The 27,582-nt window shown below is 50.9% G+C and overlaps 1 protein-coding gene across 1 annotated transcript; it reads left to right on the top strand.

The window, feature by feature from the left end:
• Positions 1-27,582, top strand: LOC121035919 (interferon-induced GTP-binding protein Mx1). Its single transcript, XM_040483880.1, is given in 16 exon segments — positions 1-20; positions 3,172-3,248; positions 4,400-4,514; positions 8,761-8,953; positions 10,018-10,155; positions 12,011-12,165; positions 12,784-12,922; positions 13,495-13,693; positions 15,100-15,178; positions 16,700-16,822; positions 17,189-17,330; positions 20,331-20,489; positions 21,676-21,752; positions 23,153-23,398; positions 26,670-26,882; positions 26,885-27,582. Coding segments are annotated over 14 exon segments (2,172 nt in total). The 5' UTR covers positions 1-20; positions 3,172-3,248; positions 4,400-4,415; the 3' UTR covers positions 27,095-27,582.

Genomic DNA, 27,582 nt, shown 5'->3' with positions numbered 1-27,582 from the left:
TGGCAGCTGCGCGGGGACAGGTGAGGGTCGCGTTCCTGGGTAGCAGCACCTTCTTGCAAGCTGGGGGGCTGGGGTGGGAGGGCTGGGTGCGGAGACAAGCTCTCTGGAGGCATGGGGGAGCAGAAGCTGGTCATAGTGAGGACGGTGATGATGGTGATGGTGACGGTGACAGTGACGATGATGATGGAAATACTGGCTGGGCTCAGAGGCCGCTTGATTCTGCTTCTGACCAACAGGCTGCTAAGACTCCTGGATGACTTATCAAAAACAGCCCCCACCCCCGCACCCCGAGGACTTTTCTGCTTGAGGAGGTGGGCCGGTGGAGGGGAGGGGGGCCAAGGGGGTCTCCCAGGGGGCCAGTCTCCCAAGGGGGTCTCCCAGGGGTGTGCACTGAGAAAGTTTCACGTTCAGTGCTGGGCGCCCTCCAAGCCCACCCCGAAGGTGGCCCATGGCTTGTATCAGTTTATATTTCCTGCTATCGACCTTAAAAATAAAACAGTGTGTTCTTTGATCAGCAAACGTGGGCTTCTTCAGGAATAGCAGCGATCTGGAATCCGGGACGCGCAAGCCATGGCAAAACCATAGGCAAGTCCAACAAACAAAGGACAGGGACAGTGCTTTCTGGAAGGGGCTTGGGGAGGGTTGTTTTGAACCTAGTCCACCAGAGAAATGCAAGAGGTCATGGCGATGGCAGGTTCTTGGCGGCTGAGTGGCAGGGGTGGCGGTTTCCCGTAGGAGATGACGTACCCACCTGTCCCTTGGGGGGGGGGGGCGGCTATAATTGATGATTGTCTCCGGTCGGGGTCTGTTACTGACAATTCTTCCTATGATTGAGGAGAAATGGTACAGCCTCCCCCTTCTGGCCTCCCCACTACTTTAGTAATTTTATTGGTTTTCACATTGCTGGGGAGTGAAAACCAGACAAATCCACAGTGGGAGTGCGCAGACCAGGGGGGTCTGCACTATCCTGCAGAATTCAGGGAGGTTAGGGTGGAGGGTCCCCGCTAGGGGGCGTCCTGAGTAGCCGAGCAGCCGGGTAGGAAGGAGGGGCAAGGAGGGAGGGGCCCGGCATCTGGGGAAGTGCCCCGCCCAACGTACCCCCCCCCACCCCGCCCCCGACCCAGGGAATGGGGGGCTGCCCAGGGACCCGCTTCTCCGCTGCTAGCGCAGCGGGGTGGGACTGAGCAGGGGACAGGCTAGTTTTGAGGGAGTTAAGACCGTCCTGGGGGCTGACGGAGGGAGCCAGGCTCGGAGACACCTGTGCATGACCGCCCGAGCTGTGCATGTGGGGGCTCTTGGAATCATTTGGTCAAATTTAAATCAGGTGGTTGTCGGAAGCAGGATCAAGTGATGCTAACCCCTAGCGGTCAGTCCCAAACGGCTCCTCGAATGTCTAGCCGTGTCATTTTTCCGCTTTGGAACAGAGCTGCTGGCCGGGAACCCCTGTCATGTGGACAGGATGCCCCCTGCCCCTCCATTTCCTTCTTGGCTTCCCTCTCCCCACCTCCCGGTACTGGGCTCCCTCCGGGTGGTTTGGTAGAGAGCATTAGGTCTAAAGAGCAGAATGTTCTCCCCTTCCACCATAAAAATTTAAATGTCAGTGGGTTTTTGCAAGGCGGAAGACTCCCAAGAGAAAAAGTGAGTGTAAGTCCTACGGGGATTATTTTAAAAACTGGACTCAATTGTGTTGGGCAGGTGGCAGACTTCCTCGATCAGGGGTTCAGCAGGACGCAACAGGTGGTGGTTCTTATTAGGGGTTGGGAGACCTCCGTGAGGTCTGGACTGGAGAAAGCTTTCCCACAAGGATAGCGACCCACGGGACCGCCCTTGGATGGGGCCCCCACCCTCTGCTGCAGAGACTCTCCAGGGGTGCCGCTGGTGGATAGGGTCCGGGTCTGGAAGCCACCCTCTGAAATCCAAAGTGCAGGGGCAGCCAGACAGCCTCGTCCGAGAAGGGGGGGGGGGGGAGATGAAAGTGGAGAGGGGTTCCGGGTGATGTGCCTACCTCAGAGAGCAGCCCACAGTCTTGTCTTAAACACACAGCGTGGGTTAGACGTTTTAGGAGCAGACGCGGGCTGAGAGCGTGACCCCACCGTGGCCACAACTGGCGACTGCATTCAGTTCGGTTTGACGGCCGGGTGCCGAGTGTAACTGATAAGTAAGAAACGGGCTTTAATTCCTGAGATTGTCCTGCCCCTGAACTCCAAACCGATCTTCAAAGATCATCTATGAAAGGTACAAACATTTAAGATGCACAGATAAGATTTTGTGTCCAAGGAATGTCATTATATGAAGCAAACAGAGGAGGGGAATGTATTCACACAATCCTGTGTTGACGGAATTTGAACCCGTGGTCATGGGGCTGTAGGCCCTGGGGACCAATGATGCCACCTGACTGGGTGCACTAAGGCCAACTGAGGCAGCTGTGGTCTTCAATGTGGGGCCCCAGTCTGGGACTCCCTGAGCGCACAAAGCATCTCCAAAGGCATGGTTGGTCGGGGGGAGGTTAGGAAATACATTTCCAGATTGTCATACTCTTTCTAATTGATTGCCTTTCCAAATCACCTTTCTCCCACTTTACAATAAAAGGAATACATTTCTCCCCTTTTTTCCTTTTTATTTTTTTTTAACATTTATTTATTTTTAAGAAACAGAGAGAGACAGAGCACAAGTGGGGAAGGGGGCAGAGAGAGGGGAGACACAGAATGTGAAGCAGACTCCAGACTCTGAGCTGTCAGCACAGAGCCTGACATGGGGCTCAAACCCACAGACCGAGAGATCGTGACCTGAGCCAAAGTCGGACACTTAACTGACTGAGCCACCCAAGCGCGCCTCCTTTTTTTTTTTTTTTAACCTGTCCCTTTCAACTGCCCCAATATTAAAGGAAGATGGCGTAGCTCTTGGGGGCGGGTCTTGTAAAAGAAGCACAGAGAACATCAGAAACTATGGTTGATTCAGGCAGTAGATTAACAGTAAGGCTCTGTGCCTGATCGGTCTCTCTTAGAATTAAAATACTCAAGATTTACCAAAAGGGTTCTGAGAACCGTGAACTTGCTTCATCGTGAGGCCTCTGTGCATCCTTCTTAACAATGGGACCTTACCTTGATGAGTCGTCACGTACATTCACCTGGGTTTTGGCCTAATTTGTAAGTTTTGTGTGATTTCAAGGAGGCGTGGGAGAAGAGCTCCGTGTTTCTATCCAACTAGTCAACGTTGCATCGTCAAGGGAAAAGGAAAGTGTGTTGGAGGTAAGTAGGCGGTTTACATTTCTCATAATTTGTTTCAAGTCATAGAAAAATTCCCGCTCACTTTTACCCAAGATGATGAGATGTGTAAAATTTACTATTTAGAGGCATGGGGTCCCAGAAATTTTTTTATTTTATTTTACTTTATTTAAAAAATGTTTTTATGCTTATTTATTTTTAACAGAGAGAGAGGGAGAGAGAGAGAGAGAGAGAGAGAGAGAGAGAGCATGAGCGGGGGAGGGGCAGAGAGAGAGGGAGACACAGAATCCGAAACAGGCTCCAGGCTCTGAGCCCTCAGCCCAGAGCCCGACGCGGGGCTCGAACTCACGGACCGCGAGATCGTGACCTGAGCCGAAGTCAGACGCTCAACCGACTGAGCCACCCAGGCGCCCCAGAAATTCTGAAAAATGAATTTCAGACATATATGTACGGATCTGGAGGGATACAGACAAGTATGGTGAAGTGGACGATTAGCTTCTTTCAAAATAAAATGATATCATATCTATATGAGAAGGTGGATGTTAGCCGAAGCCATCGTGGTGATCATTTCACAAAATGTGTACCTCAGACCTTCATGCTGTACGCCTCGAACGTACACAGTGATGGATGTCGACCCATCAAACCCACCAAACTGGAAAAAATAGAAAAAAGTGAAGGTCATTAAGATACACTCGTATGGGGGGGAAATGGAATAAAAATATGAAGCCAGGAGCAAAACGAACAGAGTAAAAGAACTTAAAGTTCAGGCATTTTTTTTTTTCAACTATAAGCTTGGGTATCAAAGTTCCGTTATATTGAGATTCCCACAGCAACATTGGGAATGGTTCTATAATAAGTTTCCTTTTACATGTGAATTTTAAAAATTCACGGAAATTTTGTTCTTTGCCACTGTTCCAATTGATGGTGAAAAAATTTTTGCCGTTGAACCTAAAATTGTAATAGGAAACACCTAGTTTTAAAGACTCTTTTGGGGTCTGGGAGCCCATTCCTGAAATCGGCTAAGCTGCCTCCATCCATCATTTGGCTCCTTGTTTCGTTTCAGTCCCTAAAGAGTTAAGGAGCCCACAGTGTGTCCCAGTGTATCTAGTGGTGATTCTGTGACTGAATGAACCTGGCTTCTGAATTGTGTTAATCCCGATGTGCTTGATTTTAAGCTGATCAAGGGCGGAGATGGTTAATTCTAAAGGAAAGATCACTGACTCAGATCCTGTATCCGATCATCTGTTACTAAATGGACTTGCGGATAAGGCAGAGAAAAATCAGGAAATGGTAAGTTGCCACCTGCAAATAGCCGTGTTTGAGGGCTGTCCTTGTAGACGGCGATGCTCCTGACCCGGGATGACTGCTTCTTGATCTCTCCTGCCGCGGTTGCTGATGTGATCCCCTACTCGTCCCTCTGGGGCCCATCTGGCCACCAAGTGTAGTGTAGATGTTTCGCCATAGCTGACACTGGTTGGTTGGGGTGCAGTTTCAGCCTGGGAAGCCGGGCGGGATGTTGTCCGGCTCCTGTAGGAACTGGCCTCGCTCTGGGCCCAAGGACCACCGTGCTATCCCACACCCACCACATGGTTCCATTCCCTCACCGGCAAGCCATGCAGCATCGGTTTTTCCCCAGAATCCAGAACGTATTTTTGATGGGAACCAAACTTGGCCTCTGAAATCAGTCTGATCTGAATTTTATCCCAATGCAAACACTTCCAGCTGTGTGATCTTGTTTCTAAGATGGCTCTTCCTCCCTGGTGTACAAGTTGGGTTCTCCATCTCTAACATGGGAAAGATAACAGTATTTGCCTTCTGTGACTGTTGAGAGAGAGGTCCCTTTACGGCTGTCGTGTGTCTTAAAGTCATGGATCATCAGCCTCTTTCAAGTTCACTCCATTTTCATAATAAATGCTAAACAATATTAAACAATACTAAAAGGCACATTGAAGCACACAGAAAAATAAGAAGGTCCCCAATATAACTGTGTTTCTTGCCTGACTGTAACCGGCAGTGTATGGGGCAGTAAGAACTCATACCGTTCACACCCCCCTGCTTGGCTGTAGCTTGGCCTTTTCCAGTCATGCTGAACGGTGCTGTCTTATAATCCAGAAATTCCATTTCTAGGTACAGACCTTGGTTTTCAACGTGTGGTCCCCAGACCAGCATCCTCAGCAAGGCCTGGGAAGTTTGACCTGTAAATGATTAGCCCACACATCCACCTCCCCCCAGACCTGATGAACTAGGAACTCCAGGGGTAGGGCCCACATCTGTGTTCGAATAGTGCTTCCAGGCGATTCTATTTGTGCTAAACCACTATGCAAACTTGCAGGTGCCCTCTGAGAGCCATGTTCATAATGGCGTTGTTTATGATAACAAAACCCAGAATCAACACAAGGGCCTGTGAGCCGTGGACGAATGTGTCAATAGCGGTACGCTCATGCAGCAGAATTCTGCTTAGAAGTGGGCATCAAAGCATCAAGATCTAGAAAACAGTGGCAAAACAAAGAACTGAGTCATAGGAGAAATGTATGGTATGGCCCCACTTATACAAAGTTCCAATTCAGGCAACAAGAAGCAATGTATCGCCTAGGGAAAGATGGGTAGGTGGTAAAACCGCGAAGAAGAACAAGAACGTGGTTCTCACGAGCCTCAGGATGGAGAGACCCTCGGTGGGGAGAAGGGGTAACAGCAAGAAGGTGATGGGGAAGGGTGCGTGGAGTGTCTTATGGACTGGGGTTATGTGTTTTCTTAATTCAGGTGGTTGGTACTATTATTCATGTTTTATAAACTCTTGGGAATAGGTGATCTAAAGAAACGAAAACAAAGAAGAACCCATGAGGAAGGCTGAGACGGAGGCTGGTGGGTACAAAGGTGTAGCCAGGTTTCTGGTACGACCACCATGGGGCTTTCCCTGTGGAGCTGTGCTCCACACCCTTCTGAAGTTTGTTATAGAAAAAACTGGCAGCAGACACTTGTTAAAAAAAAAAATGGCCAAGAGGATTTTATTCCAGCCTAATGCCACAAGGGAGAGAGACTGAGGTCAAGGTGGTACGGGAGGACAGGTGGGGATTTACAGCCAGCAGGAAGGGTAAGGGAGAGGAGAAAGAATGACTAAGGACAGGTTATCATCGAGGGGACCGGGAGAAAGAGCTTGATTAGCTTTCAAAGGTGAGGGGATTCTTTGCTATGAAGGATTCTTTGCTAAGTCTGGGCTCAGCAGCCCAGGAGAAGCCAAGTGGAGAACAGGGCTCAAGGTGGTCAAAGAGGGCTCTCTAGCATTTGGTCAAGGAGGTCCTTGCAGAAATCTGCCAGCATCCCCTGTATACAAACTCTTGTACTCATGTACTTTGTAAGGCAGTGGTTCTCAACCAGAGGCACTTTTGCCCCTTGGAATGTGTGGCAATGTCTGGAGACATTTTGATGGTCACAACTCAGAGTGGATAATGAATAGAGGCCAGGGATTCTGCTGAATCTCCTGCAATGCACAGGACAGCCCCCAACAACAAAAGCTGACCTGGCAGAAAATATAAATAGCTTCTCACCACGAGATAAATGAACTACCTAGTAAAACTTATGTATATTATAAAGCATATTCTCATAGTCTCTTCTTAGTCAGGTTGTTTGTTTTCTTATTGTCAAGGAATTTCTTGGCAGTTCTTTATGTATGCTGGGTACAAATCCTTTGTCAAATATATGTTTTGTGAATATTTTCTCCCAGATGGTGGCTTGTTTTCCTTCTCTTAGTCTTTTTTAGAGACCAGATGTTTTCAATGTTGATGAAGTCCAATTTATCAGTTGGTTCTTTTATGAACTGTGCTTTGGGGGCCGTATCTAAGAAAACATTGCCTAACTCACAGCCATAAAGATTTTTCTCCTGTTTTCTTCTAGAAGTTCTGTAGTGTTAGGTTTTGCATTTAGGTCTATGATCTGTTGTGAGTAATTTTTTTAGTGTGGTGTGAAATATAGATACAAGGTTATTTTGGGGGGTATATATATGCCCAGTTGTTCCAGCACCATTTGTTGAAAAGCTTTATCCTTCCACTGCATTGCCCTTGCACTTTTGTCAAAATCAGTTGTCCATACATAATGTCAGTTTATTTTTGGAACATATATTCTGTTCCTTTGATCTCTTTCTCAATTTTATACCAGTATCACATTGTTTTGCTTACTGCAGCTTTTTAATAAATATTGAAATCAGTAATGTTAGCCCTCCAACTTTGTTCTTCTATTTCAAAGTCAGTTTGTTCTAAAAATGTTTTAGACCGTTTATATTTATTGTGATTGTTAATGAAGTTTGAGAAGATCATTTTGCTATTTATTTTCTATTTTCCCTGTCCTTTATTTCCCCTTTCCTCTTTTTCTACCTTCTTTTGAATTAATCACTACATTTTTGATGATTCTATTTTATTTCCTTTGTTGATTTACTAAATGTGCCTATTTTAGGGTTTATATTTTACATATTTAACTTGTCAAGTCTAACTTGAAGTGATAGTAAATAACTTGATATTTAAAATTTTTTAAATGTTTTTTTAATTTATTTTTGAGACAGAGAGAGACAGAGCATGAGCAGGGGAGGGGCAGAGAGAGAGGGAGACACAGAATCCGAAGTAGGCTCCAGGCTCTGAGCTGTCAGGACAGAGCCCAACGCGGGGCTTGAACTCACAGACTGTGAGATCATGACCTGAGCCGAAGTCGGACGCTTAACTGACTGAGCCACCCAGGCACCCCTATAACTTAATATTTAAATAAGAACCTTACAATTGTATGCTTCCATTTGTCTCCTCCTAGCCTTCATGTTGATTTTGTCATGAATTTTAATTTGACTTATAAGCCCCACAATGTATTGTTATTTTTGTTCAGTCATATATCTTTTAAGGATATGTAAGTTACTTTTAAAAAATGTAGTAGTTACCATTTCTGGTGTAGATTCCTTTGTGTGGATTCAGATTTTCATTCAGAATCATTTTCCTTCTGGCAGAAGGACTTCTTTAACATTTCTTGTAGTGCCAATGCTGGTGATGAATTCATTCACTTTTTTATGTCTGAAAAAAACTTCATTTGCTTTCATTTTTAAAAAAGGTATTTTGGCGAGGTATAGAATTCTAGGATGATGGATTTTTTTTTCCCTCCAGTATTTTAAAAAGGCTATTCCACTATCTTCTTATTTGTATTGTTTCTGATGAGAAATCTGCTATAAATTTCATCTTTGCTCCTCAACGTGTAACGTGTTCTCCGGCTGCTTGAAACATTTTCTCTCTGTCAGGGGTTTTGAGCTATTTGACTATAATCTGCCTTGATGTTGTCTATGTACCTTATGTTTGGGGTTCATTGAGCTTCTTGGGTCTTTGAGTTAATTGTTTTCAAGTGTGGGGAATTTTTACCTATCATTTCTTTAAATAGTTCTTTGTGTTCCTTTCCCACTCTCTTTTGGGATCTCTTCTCACCTATTGTGATAGGTTGATTGAAGTTGTCGGTCTCTGATGGAACATGACCCGCAGGCCATGACAGAATTCTTTGATTCTGCTTTCTTCAGGGACTCGAGAAGAGCCTATGTAGCCAGTATGAGGAGAAAGTGCGCCCCTGCATTGACCTCATCGACTCCCTTCGTGCCCTGGGCGTGGAGCAGGACCTGGCCCTGCCCGCCATCGCTGTCATCGGAGACCAGAGCTCGGGCAAGAGCTCAGTGCTGGAGGCCCTGTCAGGGGTCGCCCTTCCCAGAGGCAGCGGTAAGAACTTGCTCTCTGTTTTAATCAGTTCAGGCAGCCATAACAAAATGCCACAGGCTGGGTGGCTGAAACAGAGACTTATTTCTCACAGTTCTGGGGGCTGGAAGTCCAAGACCAAGGTGTTGGCATGGTTGGTTTCTCCCGAGGCCTTTCTCCTTGTGCAGATGACCATCTCCTTGTGTCCTCAGATGGCCTTTTCTCTGTGCACACACACGTCTGGCGTCTCTTCCCTTTTTTGTATGGATGCCAGTCACCTTGGGCCCCACTCTTCTGACCTCATTTACCCTTAATTACCCCTTTAAGGAGTGGCCCCAGTGGTCACACTGGGGGCTGAGGCTCTAACACATGAATTGGGAGGGGGACGTGAGTCAGTTCATGGCACCCTCTTGTTGCACATTTTTGTGTGGGTTGTGTATAACCTGTGCATTATGGCAGGTCTGAGTATATGTACTGGCACCCCAGCCCAGAACCACGTGCATGTGGGTGTCTTTCCTGAGCCCCTTCTCAAGAGGTGACCTTCCAAATGGGAGGTAAAGATTGGTGCTCTGATTAGTGGTGCTATTTGAGTGCCAAGGTCAAGGGATCGGTGGGGCTCCAGGGGAGAGAGGGCAGACCTGAGATGGGCCTTGAAGTACAGGTCAGATGTAGGAGAGGGTGGGGTCTGGAAGTTTACAGCAGGGGGACATGGTCAGGGGGCCTGGTGAGGGCAGTATGTGTTCCTGATGGTATGGGTGTATCCTGGGGGATAGCGGAGGACATTTACCAGAGTCTGGGGGTTTCCTACGAGAGTGCGCCACCCGAGCTGATGGCAAAACATGAAGCGAGAAGCCGAAAGTGGTGGCTCTCAAGCATTAGTGAGCAAAAAATTACCTGGAATGCATACTCAAAATGCATATTTCTAAGGCCACCCCAGACCTAATGCATCCGAGTGTCAGACAAGGGGACCAGGCGCTTTTAGCAGCCTGCCCAGATGATTATAGAAAAGTTTGCACAGCATTGATCTCAGGCCACCGCCTAGGACTCTTGAGAGCAGAGTGCAGGACTGATGTGGACGTGGCCTCCAGGTATTGTCACAAGGTGTCCTCTGGTGCTGAAGCTGAAGAAGCTCATGAATGAGGATGAATGGAGAGGCAAAGTCAGCTACCAGGACTGTGAGACGGAGATTTCAGACCCTTCGGAGGTGGAGGAGGCAATCAATACAGGTAAGTGCCCCACATTTGTTCGCTATCACCTGTTTGGACATCTGGCCCCCTGGGTGAGGGAGGAAGGGGTCCATCTGTCACTGTCCCCCTCTTCCCTTTCTGGGCCTGTCCTGTTCTCCTGGGGGCCTCCCTCCGGCCCTCATCTGCATCAGGCCCCGGCTCCGTTGTGTCTTCTCTTCTTTTACCCTCAGTAAGACCAGCGCTTTGGACACAATCTGACCTCAGCAATTACTTGCTTAGTATGTAAATAAGCATCGGAGAGTAATGTGGACTTTAAAATTTAAACAAGGAGTATCTGTCCCTTATTCAAAGGCTTCCCCACTCCACAGATCTGATGGAAGAAGAATTGGGTGTGGGGCCAGGGAACCCCTTTCCCCGTTAGCCTCATAAAAGGCATCCTGGACCATCCCCGAACCCTCTCTGGAAGCATCTCATAGGCCTTTTCCTCTGCATGTGTTTGCATAATCCCAGCTCGGGTTGACCTACGGTGCGTCTCAGTGAATGCCAGCCACAGAGACAGAGATCACCCTGTCCCCATGAAGCATCCGAAAGGAGAGATAACATGCGGAGGACATAAGGACAAGTAGTGGCAGGGTTGGCTGTGGCTGAGAGTGAGCAAGGCGGATAGATAATCTCTGCCACACGGACCTTCACTTCTTCCTAGTGTGTCACAGCCTAGTCTCAGTCATTTGGGGAGCAGAAGTGGCAAAGAATGAGCTTGGCTCTTAAGAAGGTAGCAGCCACTTGGGATGGGCACTGGGTGTTGCATGGAAACCAATCTGACAATAAATTGTATTAAAAAAAAAAAAGATAGAAGCACCAAGTTGCATTTATAGACTGTTTTACAAAAGTTGAAGGATGCTTTTACAGTCCGAATGTCATTGTGTGATTGTTGGGCTTAGATTGGCTCCAGGGGCAGAACACTCAAAACCGCTGTGTGTACCCCTCGCCCTTCCTGTGTAACAACGCTATCTCAAAGCCCAGTGGCTTGGAAGCATTGGTTTCTTGAGATTTGGTGATCAGCCAGGCAGTTCTTTCCCTCCAGCTGGCTTGGCTGGGGCCAACCGTCGAGGATGGCCTCGGTCACATACCCAGGCCCTGGGCTGGAAAGACCAGGCCTTCTCCCCATGCGGTGGCCATCCTCCTCCAGGAGGCCAGGCTTGGCTTTTTGGGTGGTGGCGGACGGGTTCCTGGCAGGAAGGGAGGAGGATCCCCCAGGCGCAAGGTCTCAATCTCTACTGGAGTCCATTCTGTGATGTCCTGTCAGCCACGGGCAAGCCCGAGGTCGAGGGACAGACTCTCCGGTTGGGAGAAGGTCGCCCTGGAGAGGAGCGTGCGTGCAGTGACGGAAGGGAATACTGATAAATAAATTTAGATCTTGAAATTGTCATCGTTACGGAGGCAGGAGCCAAATGAGGTCCCTTGATAGGATGTCAATGCCAGGGCTCGTTTTGCTCAAAACTAGCACGTTCCTCTCCATCATTTCCCAAACCCTGCCCCAGCGTGCCCATGTGTTTTTATTTGCTTTCATTTTGCTTTGTTGTTAATCTCCTAGTGACGTCAGGGGAAGGATTTAGGCGCTATGCCAGGAAGAGCTCAGGTTGGCCCCGCTCTGGCCTGGTGCAGGTGCATCTTTAGAGATGTTTCTCTTGCTCTCTCCACAAACAGTTCTGGCCACTGGCAGGAAGAACCCTGAATTGTCCTTTGGGTTTCCTTTTAGCCCCGGAAAAGTGAATCTGCTCCAGATATGCCTTATCCAAGCACGGCAGGTAGAAGGTGCTTTCGGAGGATTTGCTATAGGGAGATGCTTGTACTGTATGCTCTATTCAGGTTTTCTCGTTTTCCCCTTCCCTAGCCCAGAATGCCATCGCCGGGGAAGGACTGGGGATCAGTCATGAGCTGATCAACCTGGAGGTCAGCTCCCCTCATGTCCCGGATCTGACCCTGATAGACCTCCCTGGCATCACCAGGGTGGCTGTGGGCAATCAGCCGGCCGACATCGGACGCCAGGTACGACCTCGGTCTCGGGGGGACCGGGGCCGTGCCCTGGACAACAGCGAGTTCCGGGCTGAGTTGGGAGGGTGGATATCAGGAGGTGTGAAGGGGTGGGCTCCGTGGCCTCCACCAAGTCAGATGGAGATGTTCTGGGGAGCGCGAGGCAAGGAGGCAGAACTGGAAATCCATTTTACAGTGTTTCGGTTTTATACGGGGACCCATTTTTGGTTAGAGTTACATCTCGTGGCGTATCTAAGCTGGCGTGTGCAGGAAGGGGTTTTATGCGGGGAGAGAAAGCATTAGCAACAGATATGATGGCATTTTCATGTTGGCAAATGTTACCCAAGAGATTTAAGGTCTAGGGCACCGTCATGCACTTTGTGGCATCTTCTCTTTCCCTGCGGTTGTCCTCTGTGGAATCCTGGGAGATAGTTAATGAGCTAAGGTCTGGCGGTTTTCCCCAGACTCCAGAGCTCCATTTCTGCCACGGGAGACTTGGTTTCTTGTAACTCTGGCTTGGGAAATGCTGCAGGCTTGTTTCTTTCGGGGAGATACCCCTGGGACTTGGAGGTCCCAAAGCAAGGGCAAGGTCGGGACCTGTCCCTGCCCTCATACGCATTCATTTTCTCACAGACCAAGCAACTCATCAGGAAGTACATCGTTAAGCAGGAGACGATCAACCTGGTGGTGGTCCCTTGCAATGTGGACATCGCCACCACAGAGGCACTGAGCATGGCTCAGGAGGTGGACCCCGATGGAGACAGGACCATAGGTAAGGAGAGGGAAGAACCTAGAAACCATAGGAGGGCTTTACTTGGCCGTGGGCTCAGCAAATGATGCCTCTGGTCTCGGCCGGACCCGTGTTTCCCCAAGCGTGGGCCAAGCCCCATCTGCACCAGATGTAACTGGAGAATGTTTCGAAATGCTAGTGGGGCGCCTGGGCGGCTCAGTCGGTTGAGCGTCCGACTTCGGCTCAGGTCACGATCTCGCGGTCCGTGGGTTCGAGCCCTGCGTCGGGCTCTGGGCTGACAGCCCAGTTTGCCTCACTGGGGAGGTGGAGAGTCATCGCAATAGAGCATGAACTCTTTGGGTAGAAGGGAAATTAAATGGCCGTCACATGCTGCTGTCTCTCTGGCATGAGGGCCAAGCCCTGGGTGAAGCAAGCCCCCCACAGCTGCCTGGAGGGGCATGCCATCTTCCTGGGGCCTGGGCTGTAGTTCTGTCACTGGCCAGGGGCTCCACCTCAAACCGCGGACTTGGGGGTTGGGGGTGCCGTCGTGTCCCCACGAGCAAGGCTGAGAGGTAACTGCGAGCGTTCTCTGATGGAAAGTCTCCGGCTTGCAGGCATCTTGACAAAGCCTGACCTGGTGGACAGAGGCACCGAAGACAAGGTGGTCGACGTGGCACAAAACCTCGTCTGTCACCTGAAGAAGGGCTACATGGTCGTCAAGTGCCGGGGCCAGCAGGACATCCAGGACCAGCTGAGCCTGGCCGAGGCTCTGGAGAAAGAGAGAGTCTTCTTTGAGGACCACCCACATTTCAGGTACCCGGGCCGTGTTTCCGCAAAGGGCAAACCAAAACGTAGGCCCTCCGTTTCTCCTGGGGAACATGGCTGCCGCCCAAAAGCAGACGTTCGCAGTGGGTGTGTGAGTGTGTCTATACCTTGACAATGCCCGTGGGATTTGCCCGGGAGAACAAAAGAGGAACTGACAAAGTACAGCAGAAAATAGACCTCCACGACCAGATAGGGAGGGAACTGGCTACGATAATTGAAAATAAAATAGAAACACAAATACCGGAAGAAAACATAAATACCTCAGAATAGAAAAATAATTAGAAAGCTCAGAAATTGACCCAGAGACATACATTTGCTATATGATAAATGTGGCCTTTCCAATCGCGGGCCACATCAGTTTGATTATCAGTCAGTCAGGGGCACTGGGGGAAATTGTAAATTTTATGTTATGTACCTTTTACCACAATTTTTAAAAATTGACAGATGTGGAGACCAGAGCCCAGCTGTGAGTGTACTTTGACAAACAGGCATGCCCTTTATCCTAAAAAGTTCTTTAAACTATAAAGAATCTATAATAACTTGGCGAACGCAGATTTGGATAGAGCGAGGATAGGCCTTCCTTCCTCCAAGCAGCCCATGTTTTAGGTTCTTGTCTTGGGGAAGGGTGTGTCCCATAGTTCAATGTCATCCATACACCTACGTAGGTACGTGTCGGGGTATTTTTGTGAAATCCTATGCCAACATGCATTACGTAGACTTATGTGCATATTACCTACGTGAAGAAGGGTGTGTGTGTTATGAAAACATATCCATAGGTGACCAAGCGTATCTTTATAAAGACCAGTTCTGTAGTCAGATGTCATGAGACATATTTAAAAAGATGGTTTTAAATGTTTATTTATTTTTGAGAGAGAGAGAGAGAGACACAGTGTGAGCAGGGGAGGGGCAGAGAGAGAGGGGGACACAGAATCCGAAGGAGCTGTCCGCACAGAGCCTGACGCGGGGCTCGAACCCACGAACCGTGAGATCATGACCTGAGCCGAAGTGGGACACTTGACCGGCTGAGCCACCCAGGCGTTCCAAATGTCATGAGCCATATTTAATGTCTCAGCTGGAAGGGATCCCTCTATACCATTTCTTAAAGAAAGCTTTTTATTTTAGTCCCGGTCAGCTGACATACAGTGTTATATGAGCTTGAGGTGTACAATTCTCTCCAACTCGATGCCATTTTTGAAGTGTCCGAAATAATGAAGACCCTGCCTTCGTTCCGCGCAGGGCAATTCTGCACATCTGTTGGGTACCCGCGGCAGGGCGCTCCATCCGCCTGGGAATAACTGGACTAGCCTTGCCTTTCCCTGCAGCAGAAAGCCAGCTTGCGTTTTCTGGCCACACCAGCATGGTTGTGCATGTCGTGTTCTCTTCTCCATCCGCAGGGTTCTCCTGGAGGAAGGAAGGGCCACCGTGCCCTGTCTGGCGGACAGACTGACCACTGAACTCATCATGCACATCTGCGTAAGCACATGTAGAGCCGTCCGTTCTCTGACTCGAGTCCCACAAACCCCGAGCCAACCCGCGCGGGCTCGCTCACCGTCCGCGCGCACACACATCTCCCCGGGGATCTCGTTAAGGTGCAGGCTCAGGTTCGGCGGGTCTGGAGCACAGCTTGGGATCCTCGAGCAAGCTCCCGGACGGTGTGTGACTGTGGCACCACATGTTGGGCGGCACCTGATAGACTACATCCGCTTGGCCTAAAATCTCATGCGCCCTGCACAAACCTGTTCCTTTCTCGTTGCCAGCCGCGACGGCAACGGCTTGACGATGGTCATGGTCATAGATTTCATACTTTAAATCTCTCCGTGGTTCTTTTTCAAGTTTGTCTGGGCAGAATTCCTTTCTCTTTCACCTGTGCGGTCCCTTAAAAAGGTTTCCTTTGCACGTATTTCTGTTGTACGCAGCGCTCGAGGAGCCCAGTGTCAGGTGCACTGGGTCCTGGTAGCCATCACCCACAATGACCTGGGCTAGGGTTTCCACTCTGGGCCTATCCTTTCTGGAACTTGATCTGTGGGTATTCATGGAAGCCCAGGTTCAGAATCGGTTTCTCCAGGGAGGTGCAGCCTCCGGCCTGAATCATTTTAGATTCTCAGCTCAAGGCCTGGGGGACCCCTCAGGGAGTATGAATTTGGGCAGCAGACCTGTTTGAGGGCTGGCTTGCGGTTACAGATTTTCGGCAGAGATTTTATGTCCTTCCGCTCAGCACCGAGTTCAGTCCCCAGGAATGGGGACAGAGGGCACGGTTGTTCCTAGCTCTTTGGGGTCCCAGCTTTGTAGAGTAAGAAGACGTTGGCTCGTTAGAGTCCCTGCCTCGAGCAAGCCCACCGGGATTTATTCGTTGCCCCAGCACCAAGTGAGGCTCTGAAACGTCACCTCAATTTTTCTTTCCTACAAATGCCCTGTGAGGCCAAATCTGGCTGTACTCCCGCTCTCCCCGTTCGCCCCTGGGCACCGGTGTCACCTGTCTGTGGCTCTGAGTACCTGCCAGCTCATGGATACACTTCAAGGGATGCTTTCGATGTGCCAGCCAGCATTTTTTGATGTTTGCGGTGGAAGAGGGGGCTAGCATGCGCCATCCACCGTGTCGTCAGAGACAGAAGTCCCTGAAAACTTTAAATCTGTTCACAAAAGTTGTTGAATCTCAAATTGTCCCAACTGCTGCTTTTTCAGAGCCCACAAGACAGGTGGCCCTTTCTAATGTCCCTGCAGATCGTAGAAGGAGCTCTTCCTGGCGTTGCTTGGACAGGATGCAGGAACCGTGCAGAGTGGCCACCTTGGCATGTCCCTGAGACTGTCCCCCCTCCCCCCAGGAGTGGGAATGTGGGGAGGCCTGGGCGGAGTCAGTGCCCGCTAATGTGCCTCCCTCTCCACCTTCGCTCTAGAGGAAGCCAGGAGGTCAGGTGTAGGGTGCAGGTGGCCTGGGGGCTCCAGCTCCTTCCCTGTCCGTATTTATGTCTTTGCATTCTTTTCTGTTTTCCTCAGAAATCTCTGCCCCTGTTAGAGAATCAAATAAAGGAGAATCATGAGAAAATAACAGAGGAATTACAAAAGTATGGCTCAGATGTACCAGAAGACGAACACGAAAAAATGTTTTTTCTGATAGATGTGAGTATTGCCTGTAGCATCGAGTCGGAGATTCACACATCATTGTCCAGAAAGGGATCGTGTGCCTCATGCACTTTTCTCTCACTCCCCGAAAGCCGACCCAGGCTCACTGTGCCCATTTAACACCAAAGAGGGGCCAGGGCGGAGGGACAATGGGCAGTGACAGATGGTCACATTTGCCGTATGGATTGCTTATCACGCATGCTCACCCGAGACCCCGAGGGCGGTTGGGGGTGTGGGAGGGTCTGGTACCCCTGTCACGTGGTGAGGAGTCACTTGCCCACCCTCAGCCTACACACGGCCTCCAGACCACCCCACTTGTATCTGGAACATCTCCGCTTATACGTACGTTTTCCTTCTTAACAGAAAATCAATGCGTTTAATCATGACATCACCTCTTTAATACAAGGGGAGGAGTCTGTGGGGGAGGGTGAGAGTCGGCTGTTCACCAAAATCAGACATGAATTCCACAAGTGGAGCACCGTGATTGAAAAGAAGTTCCAGAAAGGTGAGTGCCAGGCACCACCGTAGGCCTGGCGAGGTGGGTCAAGGCGGGTGGTGCGGATGGTGAGGAGAGCTGGAGGAGGGGTGTGTGGGGGCCCCCTTTGCTCCGCCCCACGTCACTGAACTCAGGCCAGCCAGCGCCTGCTGCAGACTTCGGAGGACACCTAGAGAGAACACGCAGAGGAATCCGCCCAAGTCCGCCAGGGCTTCGACCAGAATCAGCCCTCCCGCAACAGTAGCGGGTCAACATGGCGCCCACCACTGCCTCATGCTCTTCCGGGTCAGCTGGCCGTGGCCTTGAAGCCCGTGTGTATCTCAGTGGATTTTGCAGCTGCAGCAGCGACGCAGGGGAAACAAAACATAGCCTGGACACCATCGCTACACCACCAAATTCTCAAGAGTCCGAAAAAGGTGGAGAGTGTGACCTGAAGTTAATTTTTTTAATATGTCGAGATGCTTGAGGTCAATCATATACTGGCCAGTGATAAAGCGGCAGCAGCTGAGGGGAATTTTAAGTGACTTTGCTTCTACTCGGGCAGCTTGGTGGCGGGTTCCATAATGTACCTTGAGCTGACTGGAGGTTCCGACTGGCCACTGTCCTTGGCTTTGAGTAATGAACGTGAGAGGATACATCGTGCCATTGTTGACATAATTCGACGGCCACGCCTTTCAGTCGTCTGTTCGTTGGCAGAGGGCATGGAGGGCAGGACGAGATAAATGACAGTGTTCCCTGGTGGAAGACCGGGGCGGTCACTTGCCACTTGCCATCTCTGCGCCACTCCCAAGCTGCTGACCATGCTGCGGGAGGACAACAGTCCTTCGCTTCCAGCAACCCCCCTCGTGCATGGCTCAGCAGCTTATTGCAGCATGCGGCCCATGAGAAAATAGCTCTCATTTTAAGATGCTAAATTCCTTCCGACAAGTTATCAGTTGCACGTCACTGGGTTCCCACATGCAAGAAAATGCATTTGGACCCCTAACTCACCCCCTGTACAGAGATAAACTCAAAATGATCAGAAACCAAACTGTGAGCACTGAAACTATAAAACTCTTAGAAGAAAACCTGGATTCTAACCTTCGTGGCCTTGGATGAAGAGGCGGTGTTTGCATAGGACACGACATCACAGGCGACAAGAGAAGTAACAGACAAGGGGGACTTCATCAGAATAAACAACGTGTGTGGGTCAAAGGGCGCCACCCCCACGCACAGAACCGGAGAAAATGCAAGTCACGCATCTGACAAGGGTCCAGTGCCCAGAACATACAAAGAACTCTTACAGCTCAACAACAAAAAGCCAAATAATCCAAGTTAAAGTGGACGAAGGATGAGAATAGACATTTCTCTAAAGAGAAGACACACAAATAGCTTCTGGGCTCACGAGTAGGCGTTCAGCATCATTAGCCGTCAGAGAAATGCAAACCAAAGCCACGGGAGACCCCATCTCACACGCACTAGGGTGGCTGGTATGTTAACGTACCCGTGTATTGGTCTGCTAGGGCTGTCCCAACAGAGCACAACAGACTGTGTGTCTTACTTACTTTCTTACAATTCTGGAGGCTGGAAATCCAAGGTGCCAGCATGTTTCAATTCTCCGGAGCCCTCTCTCCTTGGCACGTAGACATCACCTTCTCTGTGTGTCCTCCATGGTCTTTCCTGCACGGCTCTGTGTCCTGCTTTCTTCCTATAAGGACACCAGTCAGATTGGAGTTCAGTCCACACCAATGACCTCATTTCAGTGCAATCTCCTCTTCAGAGGTCCCGTCTCCGGACACAGTCACATTTCCTAGGTGCTAGGGGTTAGGACTTTAACATACCAATTTTGGAGAGATACAATTCAGCCTGTGACAGCAGATGATAGAAAACGTTCAGCCATGGAAAAGCATGAAGGACGAAACATGCTGCAACATGGACGAACCTTGAAGACACTGTGCTGAGTGAAGGAAGCGAGACACAGAAAGCCACATGTGTTTTGGTTCCATTGATATGAAATGTCCGGGACAGGCGTGTCCCTAGAAATAGAGAGTAGAGGAGTGGTTTCCGGGGGCTGGGCAGGGGGAGGGAAATGGGGAGGGAGTCCTGATAGGGCGCAGGGTTCCTTGGGGCGATAGAAGTGTTTGAGAATAAGCTACTGGGGACGGTTGCACAATTTTGTTAATGTACTAACAAATCACTGAGCTCTACGCTTGACTAGGTTGAATTTAATGTTTTATTTTTGAGAGAGAGCAGGGGAGGGGCAGAGTCTGAAGCAGGCTCCAGGCTCTGAGCTATCATTACAGAGCCCGATGTGGGGCTCGAACCCACGAACCGTGAGATCATGACCTGAGCTGAAGTCAGGTGCTTAACCGACTGAGCCACCCAGGTGCCCTGACTAGGTTGAATTAAAAAAAAAAAATTTTTTTTTAAAGTATATATATCTATTTTGAGAGAGAGAGCATGCGTGAGCAAGGGAGGGGCAGAGAGACAGGGAGAGAGAGAATCCTAAGCAGTCTCCATGCTGTCAGCACAGAGCCCAACGTGGGACTCGATCTCGTGAACCGTGAGATCCTGACCTGAGCCTAAACCAAGAGTCGGATGCCCAACCAACTGAGCCACCCGGGTGCCCCACAAGGGTGAATTTTATAGCATGTGAATTTTATCTCCGTTTGTACAAAATTCCTACGAGAAAATATCTCCCAACCAAAAGAGGATGCCTAGACCCTGATTCCTGGTTAGTTCTTTTTTTTAATTTTTAAAAAATGTTTATTTATTTTTGAGAGAGAGAAAGAGGGGCGCCTGGGTGGCTCCCTCGGTGAAGTGTCCGACTTCGGCTCAGGTCGCGATCTCGTGGTATGTGGGTTCGAGCCCCGCGTCAGGCTCTGTGCTAAGAGTGCGGAGCCTGCTTGGGATTCTCTCTGCCCCCGACTCATGTTTTTTCTCTATCTCAAAATAAATTAGGAAATGAAAAAGAAAAGCCCACAGGGTTGTTTTCGTAAAATAATTCAGCACCATTCTTTTCCATTCCAGGGTACAAAGCGATATATAAAGAAATTGAGAAATTTGAAAATCGGTATCGGGGCAGAGAGCTGCCGGGATTTGTCAATTACAAGACGTTTGAGATTATTATCAAACAGCAAATCAGAGAGCTGGAGGAGCCAGCTGTCGACATGCTGCGCACGGTAACCGGTGAGTTCTTGATTTGGCTTTTCGGCGTTTTATTTCCAGGCCCGGGAAAGGCTTGGATCAAAACCAATGAGAGCTCTCCTCCCCGGGGTGTTTTCCAGTATCCAAGAGCCCAGTCAATTCTCTGATTCTCCGGGGCACCAGCTGGGTGTTCGACATTTGGACTCAGTTCCGGCACTAACTGGGTTAGCGCCGACCGGACGGTGTAAGGGCTCACCCCACGGGACGGCCCCCACATCAGGCTGTGCTCCTGCCGGACAGGCTCTCGGGGGTTCCCACGGCCCCCTCCTCACGAGGTTCTATAAGTTGCCACAACAGCTCACAGAACTCAGGAACGCACTTGGCTTACCTCTACTCGTTTATTTTAAAGGATGTACTTCCCCTTTCCAGGTTATTATAAAGGGCGTGAAGGGAAGTATAGAGGATGAGGCCTGGGGGAGGGGGGGTCCTGGGGCACATGCTTCTGTCTCATGGAGTCGGGGGAGGGGGGCACCACCCTCTGGGCACGTGGGTGTGTTCACCAGCCTGGGAGCTCTCTGATCCCTGTTGTTTAGGGGATTTTAATAAGGTGGAATCATTGATCACAAAGACATAATCACTTATTAACTCAATCTTCTCCTCCTCAGAGGCAGCGAGGTGGGATGCGGGTGGGGGGGGTGGGGGTGGGGCTGAAAGTTCCAGGCTTCTAATCCAGGCTCCATCTTTCTGGTGACCAGCCCTCACCCTGAAGCAGTCTGGGGCCCACCAGGAGTCACCTTCTTAGAACAAGAGATGCTCCTGTCACCCGGGAGTTTCTAAGGGATTTAGGAGCTGGGTGTCAGGAACCAGGAGCACACACAAAATGCACCTTTCTCATCGTCCACACCTCTGGTCGGCTCTGCAGCTGCGATGGTTATTCCACAGTCTCAAAATACTCTATTTATTTGAATCCTTTTTTTTCCCCTAATGTGTATTCATTTTGAGGGAGAGACAGACAGAGTGCGAGCGGGGGAGGGGCAGAGAGAGAGGGAGACCCAGAAACTGAAGCAGGCGCCAGGCTCCGAGCCGGCAGCCCAGAGCCCGACGCGGGGCTCGAACTCACAGACCGAGAGATCATGACGTGAGCCGAAGTCGGACGCTCCACCGACGGAGCCACCCAGGCGCCCCAGCCATCTATGATTTTGAACGAATCTTGTTTTCCTTTCTTCAGATATGGTCCAGCTTGCCTTTGCAAATATTTCGAAAGGAAACTTTGATGAATTTTTCAACCTCTACAGAACAACCAAGGTAACACTGACCACATGCGATTTAACCAAAAAAAAAAAAAAGTCAGCCTGATGCTAGGAAACAGATTTCTTGGATGAAGACCATCCCAACTTTGTTGCGTACGCAGAGAAGCAGAGAATCAGGCTCAGTGGCGAACTTTATTAGTGGCATCGCCAGTGATCCAGGGGAAGAAGCAGTAAGCAGTAAGCGAGGCGGACTCTGGAGATAAATATTTAAAATCACAAAAGAGAGCCAGAGTTCGTGGAGAATGGCCTCATCTGAGGGAAACGGCCCCAACCCTGCAACTCACTGAGGAAGCCACATATACACCTGACATCTTCCGAGAGTGAGGAGTCAGGAGGAAGTGAGGCCCCCCACGTCATGCAGCTGAGACCCGAAGCGTCTACCCTCAGAAGCAGGGGCTCCCCCGGCGTGGTCAGCTCAGGCCGCTGTAACGGAGCACCGCTGGGCCGCTCACCCGGAATCCCAGATCAATGTGGCGTATCTGGCATCTGCCGAGGGCCCAATTCCTGGCTTGCGTGATCGCTGCCAGGACCATCGTATCCTCCCAAGACAGGGAGAGAGAGAGCCAGAGGGAGGGAGGGAGAGAGCACTCTGGTGTCCCTTCTTATAAGGACATTGGCATCATCCGTAAGGACTTCACTCTCATGGGCTGGATCTCCCAACCCCCCACCCCAATGCCATCACTTTGGGGATTAAGCTTTCAACTTAACGGATTTGGGGAGACACACACTCTCGGTCCCTGGCACCCAGCACCGCTGGGAACACTGGCTTGGCCTGTCGCAGGCTGGGGTCTTGGGGCCTGCGACTTAAGCTGCCCGGGCCTCTGGCTCCTTATCCACGAAATACGACTAAGAATACCTTGTTTGGAAGGTGTCATGAACACGGGAGAAAATGTCTGGGGTGCACCTGGCCTTATGCATCACAGTCGGTGGCTCCCAGTGGGCTCTGGGGAGGGCAGATACTTTCTGTGCGAGAGATCTATTCCCCGACCTTCTGGAAGCCAGTTTCTGTAAATTGCAGGAACATGAACCCTATGGAATTGAATGGATTTCAATTTGGCCCCCGTTTCATCCCCGTGATCTCTGTGATGGGCATAGATACTCCTGATGAGACGGGAAAGCCCCCAAAAGAGAAAGAATGTGAGAAATGAGGCCCGCAAGCAGAGCCCGTGCAGGTCCCCAGGCTCAGGGCAGGGGGGTCGGGGTCTGGGCGCGCTGCCCGCCCCCTCACACCCCGCCGGGGAGGGAGCCCCGTCCTAGATAAGCCAGCGTGGGGTGCGCAAGGCTGTGGCGCGTTCCAGTAGGAACCGGTTGGCTGCGGGCTTCAGGGAGGACCCCCTTCCTCGACCCGGCGATTTGTTTCTGAGCGAACTTCGTTCTGCTTCTCTTTTGCCCTAGTCCAAAATCGAAGACATTAAGTTTGAACTGGAAAACGAAGCGGAGAAGTCGATCCGACTTCACTTCCAAATGGAGCAGATTGTCTACTGTCAGGACCAGATCTACCAGCGGGCGCTGCAGAGGGTCAGGGAGAGGGTTTCGGAGGAGGAGAAGAAGAAAAAAACAAACAGTCCGATCTCTGAAGAAGTTTCTTCAGGGAGCGTCTCCTTGTGTGAAATCTTTGAGCACCTGCTGGCCTACCGCCAGGTAAGCCTGCAGGCGCCTCGGAAAGGCGGCTTTCGTTCCCTTTCCTTTTCTTGTGGATGCCTCTCTCTAAGTCTCCGGGGCTCTGTGTGGTGACCGTCAGCCAGCCCCGTGTGCCCGGCCTCCGTGAGCCTCCGTGGAAGCATCGAGCCTCGGGCGGATGAGCCGAGGCTAAGGCTCGGAGTCACTCACGTCTGGTTTTGACGGGCCGTGTGGCCCTGGCCAAGTTGCTTGACCTCTCTGAGCCTCAGCTTTCTTCTCTGTAGAGCGGTATCTCCTCACCGGGTTCTCGTGAATACTCTGGGAGCTGAGCGTGGGTGGAGCCCTTGGCTCGGGGTTGGGACGCGATGGCAGGAGCCACTCGCAGAGACACACGCTTTCGTGGCTACTGTATATTTCCAAGCGTGTGAAAAAGCAGTCTAATTCACACTGGGGAAGGACGCACAGCTGTGCTAGAGCCGTTGAGACAGGTCAAAACCTGGACAGATAAAGCCAATAGTCATCTTTTGGCTTATCAGATTATCTCCACCAGGTCACTGTTTGGATGCTTTATGGCAGTGTTCCTTTTTCTTTTTTTTCTTTTTAGATTTAAATCCAAGTTAGTTAACAGAGCGTGTAACAACGATCTCAGGAGTAGAATGTAATGATTCACCACTTACGTGTAACACCCAGTGCTCGTCCCAACAAGTGTCCCCCTTGATGCCCCTTTGCCCATTTAGCCCATCCCCCTACCCAACACCCCTCCAGCAACCTTCTTTTTATTCTCTGTATTTAAGAGCCTCTTAGGGTTTGTCTCCGTCTCTGTTTTTATCTTATTTTTGCTTCCCTTCCCTTATGTTCATCTGTTTTGCATCTTAAGTTCCACAGACGAGCGAAGTCATATGATGTTTTCCTCTGACTTCTTTTGCTTAGCATAACACACTCTAGTTCCATCCACGTAGTTGCAAATGCCAAGATTTCATTCCTTTTGATCTCCGAGTAATACTCCACTGTAAATATACCACATCTTCTTTATCCATTCGTCCATCGATCGATGGACATTTGGGCTCTTTCCAACCTTTGGCTATTGTCGATAGCGCTGCTATAAACATGGGGGTGCATGTGTCCCTTCGAAACGGCACACCTGTATCGCCTGGATAAATGCCTAGTCGTGCAATTGCTGGGTCGTAGGGTAGATCTATTTTTAGTGTTTTGAGGAACCTCCGTACTGTTTCCCAGAGGGGCTGCACCAGTTTGCATTCCCACCAGCGGCGCAAGAGGGTTCCTCTTTCTCCGCGTCCTCACCAGCATCTGTCGTAAGGCAGTGTTTCTAGAACCCGACCATGCACACAGATCTCCTGGGATCTGGTTGCAGGTTAGATGTGGACTGCAGGTGTGAGGTGGGGCCAAGGTTTTGCATTTCTAACGGGCTCTGAGGACAGAGACCTTCTTGGAACGGCAAGCCTTTAAACCAAGGCCCAGGAGAAACCCGATTCTCTTTCTGTTGGTTTACTTTTCATATGTCAGCATCAACAAGAATACATTCACATACCTTGTTTTGCATTAGCGGATTTTTATACAAGGTTTAAATGTCTAGCACAGCCAGAACTGCCCCCGTAATGCTGCCCACTTCTCTTCCTCTTTTTCTTTTCCGCATTGTGTTGAGATACATATCACATAAAATGTACCGTCTTAACCATCCTTAAGTGCCCAGCTTGGTGGCACAAAGCCCGTCCACAGTGTTGGGCAGCCGTCCCCACCTCCGTCTCCGGGATTCTTCACCTTCCCAAACTGAGACCCTGCCCCCCATGAGACGCACCTCTCCAGCCCCTCCCCCGGCCCCGGCGCCCCCATTCTACCTTCTGATCCTATGGACTTTCTGATTCCCGGGGGCTCGCCTAAGTAGACTCACGCAATCTCTGTCCTTTCGCGTCTGGGTGACTTAGCTTAGGGTCAGGTCCTCAAGGTTCACCTTTGCCGTAACGTGCGTCAGACTGCCCTCCCTCTTAAAAGTAGCATCATACTCCTTTGTATGGAGAGACCGCATTGTGCGTGTTCATTCACTTGTCCGTGTGCCTCTGGGCTGCTGGCACCCTTTGGGCCACCCTGGATGACGCCGCTGTGAACACGGCCATGTGTCTGTCTGTGCCCCTGCTTCTTTGTTAGGCAGATTTATCCTGCCTCTTCTTCCGTGGGTTTCGCTAGGAGTTTTAGAATCAGCCTATTCTGTCTGTGATGAAAAAAGAGCTGTGGGCATTCTTGTCGCAATCCTATTCATTTATCAGTCTGCACCGGGAGAGTTGACATCTTTATGACATGACATTTTTCTTTCTGTGTATTTATTTTGAAAGAGAGAGAGAGAGAGAGAGAGAGAATTCCAAGCAAGCTCTGTGCTGTCAGCGCAGAGTCAGATGCGGGGCTCAATCCCACAAACTGAGATCGTGACCTGAGCCAAATCAAGAGCTGGGTGCCCAACCAACTGAGCCACCTAGGCACTCCTCTTTTTTTTTCTTTAACATTTATTCATTTTTGAGAGAGAGAGAGAGCATGGGAGGGGCAGAGAGAGAGAGGGAGACACAGAATCCGAAGCAGCTCCAGGTTGCGAGCTGTCTGCACAGAGCCTGACACGGGGCTCGAACTCACGAACCACGACCTGAGCCGAAGTCGGATGCTTAACCGACTGAGCCGCCCAGGTGCCCCAACACACCCCGCAGCTTTTTAAACTTTTTATCCTTCAGTCCGTTTAATCTTTTCAGCCGTCTCACGAGGCCGGGCGCTGATGTTATCACTGTTTTATGGGCAGTGGTATTGCTGAGGCACCGGACGAATCGGCTTCCCGAGAGATCAGCCTTATCTCAGGAAAGGGCTCTTTAGGAACAGGCAGGGCGTGGGGAGGGTGAAGGGGGCTTGAAACTAGCTCCGGACTCGCAGAGACCGCAGAGGGCTCCCTCCGCCCTGTGGCTTTGGGCGCCCCGGCCTCTTTCCTGCTGAATATTTAGCGTTGATTTAAAAAAAAAAAATTGCAACATCTTTTCAGCAAAGTTTAACTACTTCGAAAACGGGATTTTTGTACTCAGTCCACGTACCTTTATTAAGCCCATTCGAACCGAGCCCAAGGTGCCCGAGTGGCCCCGGCAGGGAGGCGGGGTCAGGCTGCCCTCCGGCCCAGAGGCCGCTGCTGGGCTCGAGACCCAGAGACCCAGGCGGGCACCCGCACCTGCCAGGCCCGGCCCCTCCTGACGCCGGCGTGCTGACGTCAGCCCCTCACCCTCCGCGAACTCTTCTTCCCTGCCAGGAGGCCGCCAACCGTATCTCCAGCCACATCCCCCTGATCATCCAGTACTTCATCCTGCAAGTGTACGGCCAGCGGCTGCAGAAGAATATGCTGCAGCTGCTGCAGGACAAGGAGACCTACAACTGGCTCCTGAAGGAGCGCAGCGACACCAGCGACAAGAGGAAGTTCCTGAAGGAGCGGCTCGCGCGGCTGGCCCAGGCTCGGCGCCGCCTGGCCAAGTTCCCCGGTTAAGTCCAGCTCCCTGTCCCGCCAGCATCTCCAGGACCCGCCCCCAGCCCCGCCCCCAGCCCCCGGACGCGTGGGGGAGCCCCGCCCTCAGCACAGCCCCCCAGCCCCGCCCTCAGCCCCAGAAGCCTGGGGGGACCCGCTCTCAGCACCCGGACTCGTGGGGAGAGCCCCGCCCTCAGCCCCGCCCCAGCCCCTGACGCGTGGGAGGACCCGCTGTCAGCCCTGCCCTCAGCCCCGCCCTCAGCCCCGCCCCAGCCCCGCCCTCAGCCCCGGACGCGTGGGAGGACCCGCTCTCAGCCCCGCCCTCTCCCCCCGTTGGCCCATTTCACAGGCGCGAGGGGTTACTAGCCAGTCTTTCCTGGCACCCTCTGTGGTCTGTGCTTGTCCCTCGAGGGCAGGGACCTGGTGAGAAGACTTAGGTCAGGATTAAGAGGAACGAGAGATAGACTGGGTGGACGCCGCCGCCTCCCTGGTTAGGAGAAGCCAGTTTCCACCTCGGGACTGTCCCTCCGGACCCCTCTCCCTCTCCCGCCGGAGATCAGCGCATGGGGAACACCCTAGAAGGCCTAGTTCCTGCTTTGTGCCACTTGCTGTCACGCGCCTGATGTTTCTGGAGCATTGGTGCTGTGTGCGTCTGCCTAGAGGCTGCATTTCGCTGATGTGGAATAAACCCGTTTCTAGCGAC

Source organism: Herpailurus yagouaroundi, unplaced genomic scaffold (genome assembly GCF_014898765.1).
Source record: "Herpailurus yagouaroundi ecotype Mexico unplaced genomic scaffold, PumYag 162, whole genome shotgun sequence".
NCBI lineage: Eukaryota > Metazoa > Chordata > Mammalia > Carnivora > Felidae > Herpailurus > Herpailurus yagouaroundi.
Note: the sequence above shows the minus strand (reverse complement) of the source record. Positions and strands in the feature narration are given on the sequence as shown.